The sequence below is a fragment of the Tubulanus polymorphus genome, chromosome 6, assembly GCF_964204645.1.
Source record: "Tubulanus polymorphus chromosome 6, tnTubPoly1.2, whole genome shotgun sequence".
In the NCBI taxonomy this organism is placed as follows: Eukaryota; Metazoa; Nemertea; class Palaeonemertea; order Tubulaniformes; family Tubulanidae; genus Tubulanus; species Tubulanus polymorphus.
The window spans coordinates 6,454,804-6,467,764 of NC_134030.1; the positions used below are offsets into that span (position 1 = coordinate 6,454,804).

General features: G+C 38.2%; 2 protein-coding genes across 2 annotated transcripts; both read right to left on the reverse strand.

Moving 5' to 3' along the window:
* Nucleotides 1-375: 375 nt before the first annotated feature.
* Nucleotides 376-3,520, reverse strand: LOC141907389 (uncharacterized). The gene has a single exon (XM_074797011.1). The coding sequence runs from the start codon at nt 3,327-3,329 to the stop codon at nt 1,752-1,754; it is 1,578 nt and encodes a 525-aa protein (XP_074653112.1). The 5' UTR covers nt 3,330-3,520; the 3' UTR covers nt 376-1,751.
* On the reverse strand, nt 3,397-9,987 carry LOC141907388 (uncharacterized). Its single transcript, XM_074797010.1, has 6 exons — nt 8,766-9,987; nt 7,263-7,363; nt 6,857-6,949; nt 6,230-6,691; nt 5,117-5,236; nt 3,397-3,533 (listed from the first exon to the last, which is right to left on the reverse strand). The coding sequence occupies exons 1-5, from the start codon at nt 9,919-9,921 to the stop codon at nt 5,150-5,152; spliced, it is 1,899 nt and encodes a 632-aa protein (XP_074653111.1). The 5' UTR covers nt 9,922-9,987; the 3' UTR covers nt 3,397-3,533; nt 5,117-5,149.
* Nucleotides 9,988-12,961: the final 2,974 nt, after the last annotated feature.

A 12,961-nucleotide genomic window follows, 5' to 3' on the forward strand; every position in this document is an offset into this window, starting at 1 on the left:
TGCTGGTATACATTAGAGCGCGTAAGAAGATTTATCCTGTCTGAGCTGTCAGTATTGACAGAATTAATTTCCGACACTCATGCCTTTTGTTGTTAAATGGTCGACTAAACTACGACGATATGTTCTTGCTCGTGTTGTGTCACAAATAATTCATATTTCCACAGGTGATGCGATACCGGTATCTTAAAGCCACACCTCTTCAAGCGGATGCATACCTATCATATTCAGAGAATCCAGCATTTGTCTTACAGTCGTTCGGAAGTAGTGTATTTCTCATAGCGAACCGGCGAGCAACGGAAAATAACGTTAATCACTTTAGATAGTTTATTCGTCAGTTTCCCAGATTTTAATTCATTAAGAAAGTTAAGAATACATAACATTACAAATAAACGGAACGGCGCCGTCAAACATGCTGTATTATACGACATATATCGTATATGTATATAAAATAGGCGCTACTTTGCAATAATAGCTAGATATATGTATAAAACCCAGTTTGAGCAAAATTGTAATATGTACTCATCAATGAGGTGGTATCTCATTCACTTCTCGAAATATCATATATAATACTTTTAGTTTTGATATACTGATATGCATTGCTTAACAAATTATCCATCACCCTTCAAAAATAAACCATATAAGTCCCGCCGATCAGAGGATATAGAAGACCCTAAGCTAAGCTACTCTCTCTGACATAGTCTCATCTTCCCTGTGTCTGATCTAAAAAAGAAACAGGGATTCGTACCTATACACGCTACTCATCCTAGATCCAGCAAACCTATTGCGAAACTTAGTCACTGAGGCCGAGGATGAGCCCACGGATAAGACGTCGAAAATATATATACCCTAATATTTCAATACTATATGAAGGGCAAATCTTTATTACTCTATATACTTTAAAACAATAACCATATGAATAGACTTTAAGTAAACAACTTTTACATTTAAAAAAACATCTAAGGCACGCTACCAATGGAACAAAATAACAGATATGTTGGTGGTGGCTGGCATGAAACTATAGTCAGATTCAAACCAATTTAAAGCAACCAATTGCAACTACTGACTAGTTATATACATAGTTATCACAGATTTGTTTAAAGCTACGAGAGAATAAATCACTATTCTCACTAAGCGAAAGGACTAGGAATAGCTTGAGAAAAACTCTGATAAACATATGCTAATAGTAACAAACACCCATACAATCTCCTACCAGGTATAGATAGATGGCAGTGACTTCCATCCTCCCTCGGTGGGGATTCGAACCTGATGGCATTCGAGCCTCGATAGTTTCCGTATAACGAATCTATGCCAAGGGAGGATGTTATTTTTCAAGCATATTCGAAAGTGGCTTACAACCGACGCTACAACCAATGAATCTATTCACCGTGGAATGTCTAAGGTGTAAGATTTGAAATGTAGTAGAATATGGACTGCCTACAAGACAAGAAGCTTGCGGAATATTACAAATATTAGATTGAAATTGATATTATTGCCATAAATTCTAACAAATAGTATACAGACATGCAGCTTGTTTCATTATGATATGAAACTTCAAAATCAGCATTTCAATTCGTGATGCTATAAGTGACACACTCTGTTCGCATGACATTGAATTAAGCAAATAAACATACATCATTTTAAACGATCTCAAATGAACACTCTGAAAGTCGTTGAAATTGTCGTCTATTGAAGTGACACAACATTAAGTGGCTAGTGATATGATAACTTAAAATATCTAGAATTGATATGCGTTAAATCTTTGGTAGCTGAAGATGTTTTGATTGTTCTCTTGACGGTTGTCTGGATGGTCCACGTGATGGCTGCACTCTGGATGGCGCTCGAGACGAAATTTCCACTTCTTCGTCGTAATACTTCTTCTGAATGTCTTCCCACCATTTTTTCCGTTTGAACCAACCGAGGTTCTCTTTGCCGGCGTATTCTTTCTCTTTAAACACGTAACCGAAACTGGGCTTATAACCGATGTTATCCAACGAGTGGATTTGTCCTTCGCTTTCCCAATGAAGTTTCTCGTCTAAGATTCTGACGTCACCGCCGTGAGGTCTGTACCCCACGTTGTCTAACGAGCGCACTTTAGCGTCGGCTTTCCAATGCAGAGATTCGTTATAAACTTTGACGTCACCACCGTGTGGTTTATAATTACGATTTTCCAGAGAGCCTACTCGCGATGAGGCATCCCACACCCGTTTTTCGTCCAATATCGCGACGTTACCCCCTTGGGGTACGTAACCGACATTAGCGAAAGAATCAACTTTCGATTTCGCTCGCCAATTTGGTTTATCATCGAATATTTGTACATTTCCGCCAGTGGGTTTATGATTTTTATTTTCTAAAGAGCCGACACGAGGAGAAGCCAGCCATTTTGGTTTGTCATCTAGAATGGCTATGTTTCCACCATGCGGTTTATAGTTGATGTTTTCTAAGGAATTAACTTTTGATTTCGGATCCCAGTGTAATTTCTCGTCATAAATACTAACGTTACCGCCGGACGGAGTATACATATAGTTTTCTAAAGACCCCACTCTCGGAGTGGCCGTCCATTGCTGCCTTTCATCCAGGATTCTAACATTTCCACCCTGAGGTTTATGGTGTACGTTATCAAACGAACCGACCTTAGCATTTGCGTTCCATCTGACATCCTCGTCATAGATCTTAACGTTTCCGCCTGCCGGTTTATGTCCAACCTTTTCTAAGGACCCGACTTTAGGTTTCGTATTCCATTCTAACTTTTCGTCATAGATTCGCACGTTACCACCGGTTGGTTTGTGGTTTGCGTTCGCGAGCGATTGAACTTTAGGTCTGGCGTTCCACCTTACATCTTCATCGTAGATTTTCACGTTACCGCCGGCCGGTTTATATCTAACGTTATCCAAAGATCGGATTTTCGACGTTGTGTTCCATTGCGGTTTCTCGTCCAGAATATGGACGTTACCGCCACGCGGTGTATACTTAGAATTTTCCAAAGAGCCTACTTTCGACTGCGCGTTCCAACGAAGCTTTTCGTCGTAAACGTCGACGTTACCGCCTCGTGGGGTATAGTTAGCATTTTCCAGTGAACCGATCTTTGCGCCAGTGTTCCATTGTGGTTTTTCGTCCAGAATTCGTACATCACCTCCACCCGGCTTGTAATGGGCATTATCTAGCGAGCCTACTTTCGCCCGAGCTCGAAGTCGGTCGCTAAAAAGCGGCACGTAGGCTTGGCCTCCGCTGGGCTTGTGATAGAAATGTTCAGTACTGTCGTCATGTCGAATTTGTCTACGACTTGTGTTTGGTGATAAAAGTTGGGTGTTCTGGTTGTTCGTTTCAGCCATTTACACCGGGTATCTCAACAGATTTACGATAAGAAACAATTTTATTTTACGGAAACGGTCAAAATGTCTTTGCAAGAAATCCAACGACCTTGAAGGTGGTAAGCGTTTTCGCGCATACGGTGGTTATTGAGATATGATAATTTTCGAATTTATATTCCAGTAGCTGTCACAAAGGATTTCCTTCAGCAACGAAATGATTTCTAACTAAAAAAGAAAATACAGTTCATTACATGAGCCAATATTTGAAGATTATCGACACATTAAGGTCGTTTTACTCTAGCAACGTTTTCGAGAATCGTGCCCCTTTTGAAGAGCGAATACAGTTCGGGAATTCAGTTTTTTAAACTTATAATCTATCATCCACGTCAGAATGTGGCTATTCTACTAGAGCTTGGGAATTTGATGAAAGCAATATACATGTATTGAGCGGTTTACGACTATAGAGTCATATTCCACACCACACGCGTATCAACATACTCATAGATTGGTGTTTCATTTCATCAAATCAACTATAATGCATTTAGAGATACCATCTGATTAACAACCTATATCAAAGACTACTACTGACCGCAACACTACATACCTTGTCAGGTATAATTTACTTACAAACCATCGTGCGAAGGATTATTCATTTCACGGATTATGAAATTATTTCATGAATAGTTGTCGTTAAGTAAACGAATCCACTTAATGACTAAATAGAAAATTCGGTGAACGCTAGCTTATATTGGTATTTCAGTAATCCAGTAGTAGTCCCCTGCGTAACGTAGAAAGCCTGCTGAATAAACGCCAACACGACTTTCATGACAACGAGCGCTAAGCATATTTAAACTGGTATGGCATTAGATTCGCTCTGTTATCAAAAGCTACCGGTAAATTACATACAATCCGTAGTTTGTTTATATCAGTGAAGTTCTTACACATATGAATGCGGTCACGGCAGATCCTACGAGCGAACGATTTCAAAATCTCAGAATTTATTTCTTAATATGATTTCGTGTATACAAATTCATCAAATTGGAAGGCGGTACGATCAAGGGTAACTGGCTTCTTTTCAAAAGTCTCTTTGGTTTATTTGAGTTATAATCAAAATCATTAAAGTACCTATATCAAAAAGGCTGTTGAATCTTGAATAACAGCTTTAGATTTCGGTTCAAATTCTAGATTAATTCCGATTAAAGAACAAAGTTTTGGTTGATTGAAGAGGGTTTTAATGGTTGTTAGCCCTTCTGGAATTCGTATAATCTACTCAATTACAAATGAAAGGCCAACAACAAAAGCCCCGGTTCATTGTGGTTCACAAGTTTTAGCGCCCTGTGATTTCTCCAGATACAATACTGTAATTCCAGTTTTTTTCACTTTACAATATGAATGCACCTGCTTTAGCAGACACATACGCAAATATAACCAATTCAATAACAAACGATATTACGCCGTATTTCTCTTTCGAATTTCCTATTCGTATCGATTATTCATACGAATATTAAAATCATTGAAATATTCTACTGAATTTTACAATCTAAATACATAACACTTTCTGAAATTGTAATAGCTCAAAGGACTCGATTTATTTCTAACACGGTAACTGAATTGATTCGGCACGTATCTATGGAACACATCCAGTCTATAGTTAGTCTAAACGGTACTTAATCATATGTATATGTATTTATTTCAAAGTCCGTCAAAGATATCTCGGCAAGCAATTTCACACTAGTACCAACCTAAACACTAAGACATAATCTATTATCCATTTTATTTTATTCTAACGCATTTATTTAGAAACGTACCTGTTAATAATTGGAAGCAAAGGTGCGGAGAATTTATTCATGCTGTTGTATTTTGTCCGCGAGGTCGTCGTCAGGGTGCTCAGTAACGCTCTGTTCCCTGCCACTGTCTTCGAAGTTAACCTATACAAAACAAGCGTTAGCTTCCGTCATTAACGGCAAATATACACACAACAACCCCTATTCACTCATTATTATACAAACACGTCACTAATAATGCCTTTTCATGTCAGAAAGTTCATATTTTTCCGCTTAAGTGGAGTTTAACATTTCAAGTACATCGAAATAACGCACGTTCTACTTTCAGAAAGACAATATGTTGTAATTATCGGCATGGCAAAAGATCTGGTTTAGAAGATGAATTGTCTAGTCATCATGTCAAGAGGTTGTTTCAAATAAGTAGTTTTAATCTTATACTGGTGTTATGAAACGAATGGTTTCATATTATCTTGAATCTCGAAAATATTGAAATACATTTATTTCCCTGTAAACAAACATGGAATTAGCCAACAACGCACAGCTAAATAACCAGAAACTCCGCACTAAAACATAACAACATGACACCACAGGGAGCAAACGAAGCAATAATAGACTTACCAGGAGGAAAATATCAAGTCCTAAAGACTGATTCGATAGAACCAGCAGTGTGTGTAAGAAGATTAATGTTTTCCGAAAGAATGAAATTGTTGAAATTCTAACGCTGAAACGTGTCTGAATGTCGATTGGAAACGTAGCTCGCTCCGTATTTACTGCATTGATTAAACAGGGGATAGTAATGGAATGAGCGCCCCGTGGGTTCATATTCATGTATTGATTAGAAAACACAGCACGACTAGGATACATATACACATACGTTAATTACATTAGTTACTGATTTTCCTGTAATGAAATTAATTAATTTCTTCCTCGTGTTTATCTAATAGTTTCATCTCGTATAGTTTTAGAAACGTGCCCTTACGATCCGACTGATAGTGTTGTAATTGGAAATTCATCATATGGTTGTTCGAATTTGATTTGTCATTTTGAGTATGGTGATCATAACTAACGCACGTAATTCTGATGTAAAGGATAATAGCAATTTGAACGAATTCAAGGCTTGTAAACACTGCGTTTTACCTGTTCGTCAGCTGCATCTGCGGTTGTCTCAGTATCTGTAGTTATGATTTCGTTTCGTTCCTGGTCTACGTTATCATTAATGTTACCGGTATTTGATGATATCGCATCTTTTGTCGATGTATCGACCGGTGTTACTGCTGCAGAACCAGTCTCGCTATCCTTCTTATCAATCGATTGTTCAGTCTTTGTATCATCAATAGCTTGTCCGATATCCTCGGTTACTGCGACATCATTGCTATCTTTCGTAGCATTAGATCCTTTTCTGCCGTGTGGCCTATTTCCTTTTCCGTTTTTTGGTGCAGAACGGTTCTGATCTTGTTTTGAAGTTGTAGATTTTTGGTCGTCAGATGGCGTTTCGATAGATCCACCGTTTTCTGCTAATTGACGTTTCTTTTGAGTGTGTTTCATTAACGCCGCTACCTTAGATACGGCATTCCACTTTAATCTGTGATGTACTACAAACTGAAAACAAACGACAAACTCTTATGTAAAATCTTTTTAAAAAATGTAGAAATAATAGCTATTGTGCCCCCACCAAGTGGTGTAATGAAAAGAAGATTCTTTCAAGGAAATCTGAAAATCTTATGCCATATATATTGCACATGATTTGTGTTGGAGACTATATACCTTCTTTTCTTCACGTTTAGGTTTATATCCAACATTCTGCAGGGAATTCACTCTTGCATCGGATTTCCATTCTACCTTGTGGTTCTCGACGTACTTGTAAAGAGAATACACATGGAAGGGGGATAAAGCAACACAACGATAAACTGGTATTCAAGCCAACAACATAAAAACAAGATGTGTCAAACTATATCTATAAGCGAAAGAAATTATCGTCTTTGCGGGAGCAGCAGCTTGCCATCATTCAGATGAAAGTACAAAACTAGGAACGAGTTCCTCAGAGGATGTATAATGGTACCCGCTACCATAATATATATTCATCGTACGACCTTTGAGCAACTGGACCTAGGTTGAGGTTGTTAATTCTAAAAGCAAAGCGTAATTGAGCCATTTTAGAAAATATGGTAACCTTTTTATCCTTCCTTATGGGAACAAAGTCAGCCTTTGCCCACGGTGTACTACGATTATCCAAACTGATCGAAGAACGCTTTAGCACTGGTTTTGGAGCTGCTGTAATAATGAAAAACAGTTTTACTACTAAACATGTGGAGGGAACACGTGGGAGTGGTACGGTATATACGATAGTAAGTTAAAACAGATCAAGTCAGCATAAAAACTACGACGCAGTATATGTATGTATATGAAAATAGAATCGATGTGTCTAATCTGTTTTGCTAATGATATATGATCTGAATAATATATGACCGGTCACAGGTGCATCAGACTACGTATCATTGCGTGACATTTTGATGACGTTTTTTTTCATTTTATTTCATCTATTTGACAAACTTATATGATCATTTATAATACAAAAACAACAGGTTATAACGTTATAACATAAGTTTGTCTGGGGATTTTGCTCCGAAAAGCAACACGTGTTCATAGGAAGTGACCCCAGGAAGGGATAAAGTTTATACGTAATGAATTCAAATAGATTTATATGCAGCAATACGACAATAAGTCATTCGAGGATTTCATTACTTGTTTTTGTCGAAATTAACGTGATTCATCAGAACGGATTGTGTGATCCACTCCCTGATTGATTTATTCGACGGAAATTCTAATATTTACATAGTACACATGTACATGTTTGATTGGGTCTATTGATTTGAAAAATAGAATAATCATACATTACAAACCGAATACACAGAACAGATGTTAGCATTATTGTTATATTATAGCAATAGTTCGTACAATGAGTAGCGAACGAACTGTTTGTGGTTAAATGGATGCTGTGCAAGTTAGGAATTTTGTATGAAACACCATAAGCAAATTCATAGATTGATTGCTAGCTCCGTGACGATGATTTCACACTACATTTGCTTCTGCAATCGCTTCAGGGTGACTTTAAAACATCCCAAGCTTGACATGAAATATTTGGCGCACAATTCGGACTTTGGATCATATGCGGTTTATTGCACTGTAAAGTTCAATTTGAAATCCGATGTATTGCATAATCCAATTGAGACAAAATAATCGATTTACATTGAGTCAGTGAGATCCACATATTCATGATTTGAATATTTAGTAAAACAGACCATAAAAACACATTGTATTGCCCCAGCTGGGAAATTAACACATAATATACAATTTATAGTCTGCGAAATATACTACATGGAGTATTAGTACATTATATATTTTACTAGCCCTGTTGCATCGTATTATCCTTATCATCAATGAAAGGTCTGATAAGATAACCGCGTTAACAATTATCCAAAACTAGTATGCGAAAACCTGGTGCTTTCAGCCCATTCGAGCTGACAGTTGGTAACATCGCAGTGCACATTTGTCTTTCATTGTCAATTAAACTGCACCAATGAAAAGTTATTTCTTGAATTTCTTGAATATTTTCAGTTGCCCGAATCTCCTGTAAAATCCTCCACCAATAACTGTTCAAATATTTATCACTTACCGGATCTTTTGTTGACAGGTTGTAATCGCTTTGTTGGTGCTGGCGCACTACTTGGCTTATCCTTATGTCTAGGTACTGATCTACTATCATTCGCTTTATCAGCTGATGCCGTGTTCGTCTTTTGAATGGGAGTTTTGTCTGCTCTTTGAGCGTCGTGGCTCTGAGCTCTGCGAATTGGTGCTGGCTTCGTAGCTCTTACTACATCCATGGATGATTTTCGGGCCTGAACTTTAGTGGTATCCGCTCTTTTATTTGAGGATGGTTTAAGGGTTTTAGATGGTACCGGAGGCGGTATTACACCTGTAGACGAATCCTGTCTCCGCCTGATTACCTTAGGAGGGGTATCTTCCTTGGGAGAAGAATCGTGGATTTTACTTGTATCCTTATCATTCTTCGTTGCAGTTTTTGATTTTGCAACAACTTTAGCTTTAGTGTCTTTGTTGATTTTATCCTTCGTAGTTTTATTCGTGGTATTGACTTGTTTTGGAGCAACCTGTTTGCCTGCTGGTCGATTTCTTATGTTACTTGATTTACCACGGTTTTGCGGTGCATCTTTACCATTGGTTTTAGTACCAATGTGCTCAGTTTCTTCTTTTGAGTCTGGAGTATCTACCAACTGTTTTAGAAAGTCCAAATTACTCTCTTGTGCATTCTCAATCGTTCCAACGGTAGTTCCATCCCTCCCACAGATTATATCCGATTTTCTACGCCTTTTCCGTAATGGAATATCGCAAACAATACTGCAACGCTTACTTAGTGTCAGCATTTCTTGTTTTTGATCGACGTACAGCCTTGAATTGCAGTTTTTCTCTTGTGATATAGGCCTGTTTTCAGCATCCAAACTGTCTTGGTCAAACCTTTCCACAGGGCCTTCCTCGATGGTAGAATTCTCTTTTTCAACAACATTTGAATTCAAATTATCTTGATTAACATTTTCAGTTGTAGAATTCAAACTATCGTGATCAAACTGCGAGCGTTCCTCTTCATTTTCTGATGGCAATATGGCATTACTCTTTTTATCAAAACTGTCCCCATCAAATTCAGTATTCGTTTTCTCAGCAAAGTGGTCTTCAGCATCACTTGATCTAATGTCCTTTTCAATATCGTTATTATCATCATCCATTGAAAATTCTTGACGTATATGGTCAAGCGTCATTTCGCAATTAAGATAGAAATCGTAAGTTGCTGGGTTGGCCTCTTCCACAACAGCGTCCACTTTCAAATCTCTGTTTTCCTCTTTTGTAGCATCTTTGTTATTTGACGGTTTGGGTTTACTTTGTTTGGATATTTTACTGATAGTTTCTGTCTTTACCTTAGATTTTTCTGTTGCTTTTTTAGTTTTTGCACCGGTGGATTTTGACATATTCGATTCCGATGTCGGCTTTAACGAGGAAGAGCTTTTGGAATTCGTTTCGGGCTTGCTTTTTTCGACAGACTGGCTTCCCGTTCTTGTACTTGCTAATTTAGTACTAACTGGTGTTGATAGTTTAATTGGATCGGATACTTGTTTCTTAAGATTCCGGCCCTTTGTTGTAGCATTACCTTTAGGTGCTTCTTCGGCAGTGACTGACTTCTGGTTAGTCTTTCTGGAAATCGGTTCTCCTTTCTTCGCGAGACTTTCTTTCCTTTCAGGCTTAGCTGGTGGTGTTGTAGTCACCGCACTTGTTACACCAGCTTTACCCTTTGACCTATCAATAGTCGGTTTTGTAGCACCATTCATTCTTGTCTGTCGTGACGTCTTAGTATCATCTAAAATGCTACCAACACTTGCATTTCTATCCGGTCTTTTCGGTTTAGTATAAACTGGTCGCTCCTCGGCCGAACGTTGCTTTGATAGGCTCGTTACTTTTTTCGAAATCTCACCTGGTGCAGATTTCTTCACGTGATTTTCCAGTTCTGTGTGCTTTTTATCATCTCCCAGATGATCTTTCTTCGGTTTAGACTTTGGTCGGAGATTATCAACGGATTCCAACTTGTCTTTGATGACCTCATCAGGGGCTTTACTCGCGGAAGACTTTTCATCGTTGGCAGATGTTTCACTTTCATTTATGTTTTCCGAATTCTGTTCCATATGGTTCCCTTCAGACGGACTCATCTTTTTAGCAATATGCTCCTCGTATTCATTCAGGTAACTCATAGTGATATCTGTTTGACAGCTAAATTCAACTTTTGAATCACTAGTGTCAGAAGATTTTAAAGTCCCATTAGCCTGCTTAGAAGGTTGATTCGTTTCTTCGACAATCTTTGCAGCGGGTTTGAGACCATTTTCCTGAATTTGGTTCGTAAGAACAACCTCCCTCAACAGTGACCACTTACGAGCTTTACGAGGGGGAGCAACTGGGGCATTATCTGTCGCTGTTTTTTCATCTGTAGCCTTGACTTCTAGTTCATTTTCTGTATCTTTGTTATTCTTCTCATCGTCAACAACGTCTTGACTTTTATTGATATCATCTTCTTTTTTAGTTTCATCTGTCGAAACCTTAAATGCTGCTTTGAATGCAGCCCAGCTAGATCGACGCCCCATTGACACTGCTGCCGGAGCCTTCTCACCCTCCTCAACTACGTTATCCCCATCAGCATTGATAGCAAGCCCCTTTTTCACTACGTCAACATCGGCCGATGGTTTGTCTACTTTACTGTCGTCATCTTTGTCACTTTTCTTTTTCCCATCAGCTGAAATCGCTTTCACTAATTTCGGACTTGCTTTCTTTTTATTAACTGCGGACGATTTGTTGTCCTTTTTAGACACATTCACAGGTTTTGCAGCCTTTGAATTCGACTTATTCACCGAATCACCTTTTCCTTCCAATACCCTTTGAGTTTCAAGCTCATCGATAAACCTTATTACGTCATCCCAATCTATACCTTCAATTTCATCGGTCTGTGTTTCCGCAAAAGGGCGGTAGACTTTACCTTTAACAGATTTGCTCAAAAGACGGGCAAAAAATCCCAACTTTGCTGCCATGTTCTTATATCATTTGATTTCCGCAGAATTAGTAAAATTTTCACACTGGTGCTACAAATCCTTTGTCTTCTTATTTTCGTCCGATTGCAAACGATCGTCAGTTGTAAGGGAAAGCTGGAGTTGAGCCATTGCGACTATTACCTTCCAGAACTTGAAATATATACTGTGATAGATATCGGATCGTTGAATTTCAGTAGTCCGTCTGAGCGATGGCATCGCAAAACACCAGCCAAACACGTTCGTGTTATTTCCGACAGTTATTACTAAAGTATCAAGCGATGGGTATCCAGGCGTTCTACAACTCTTGTTGCATCCAGCTGCTACGTGATGTACTGAACTTTGCAACCTGATACGATTATCCCAGAACAATAACGCTTTCACATCAAATTAAATTTTACTAGTGCAATGGATGTGTATGTACGTGATGCATGCATATACGGACGAAGCGTAGTGCTTACTGCTCTATATTTTTGCTTGATCAGACAGCAGATGTTCTGACTACCACTTCAGTAATACAGAAAAATATTCGTCATACAATTTACAATGTAAATTGCAGTGCTGATGTCGACTGAATCAATATAATGCCAGATGAATTTTATATGTTTTGCGATTGTTTGGTGCCTCGGATTTTTATAATCTTCGCACATAGCAAAATAAAATTATTCTTTATGTATGCCGTTCTTGAAGCCATCGATAAGAGTCGTTTATTGTTACACCTCGTTAATTAGACTACATGAAAATGCTCAACAAAACCGCTACAGGAACCAGATGAATGCATAGATGTAGGCTTCTTTATTGCATCCAGGCCAAGATTTTCCAGAAGTAAACATCTAACCACAATGAAGCAGGTTACGAAAATACTGTACATTTTGTCTTGCGATTGAATATAGCTTGACGAATTATGAATATTTTCCCTTTGCTTTGTATGCATGAACAAAATACAACTCAGAAGAATATTTTTAGCCCATTCATTGCAGGTTATCACACAATCGTCGCACAGCGAACTATGATTATCTTCAGTCGGACAAGTAAAATCTCATTACTATCGCGACCCATTATATACTGTATGTAGACGAGATATCAGTCTATTTGCTACGATACATATATACATACATGTCGACATATTTTGCTGAGCTCAGGCCAGAGGTAGGCTAAATCTATAAAATTCTTTTTAAGAGGTTAATATAACCAACGATCAAATTCGTCGTTGATAATTCAGTATTCTAACGCC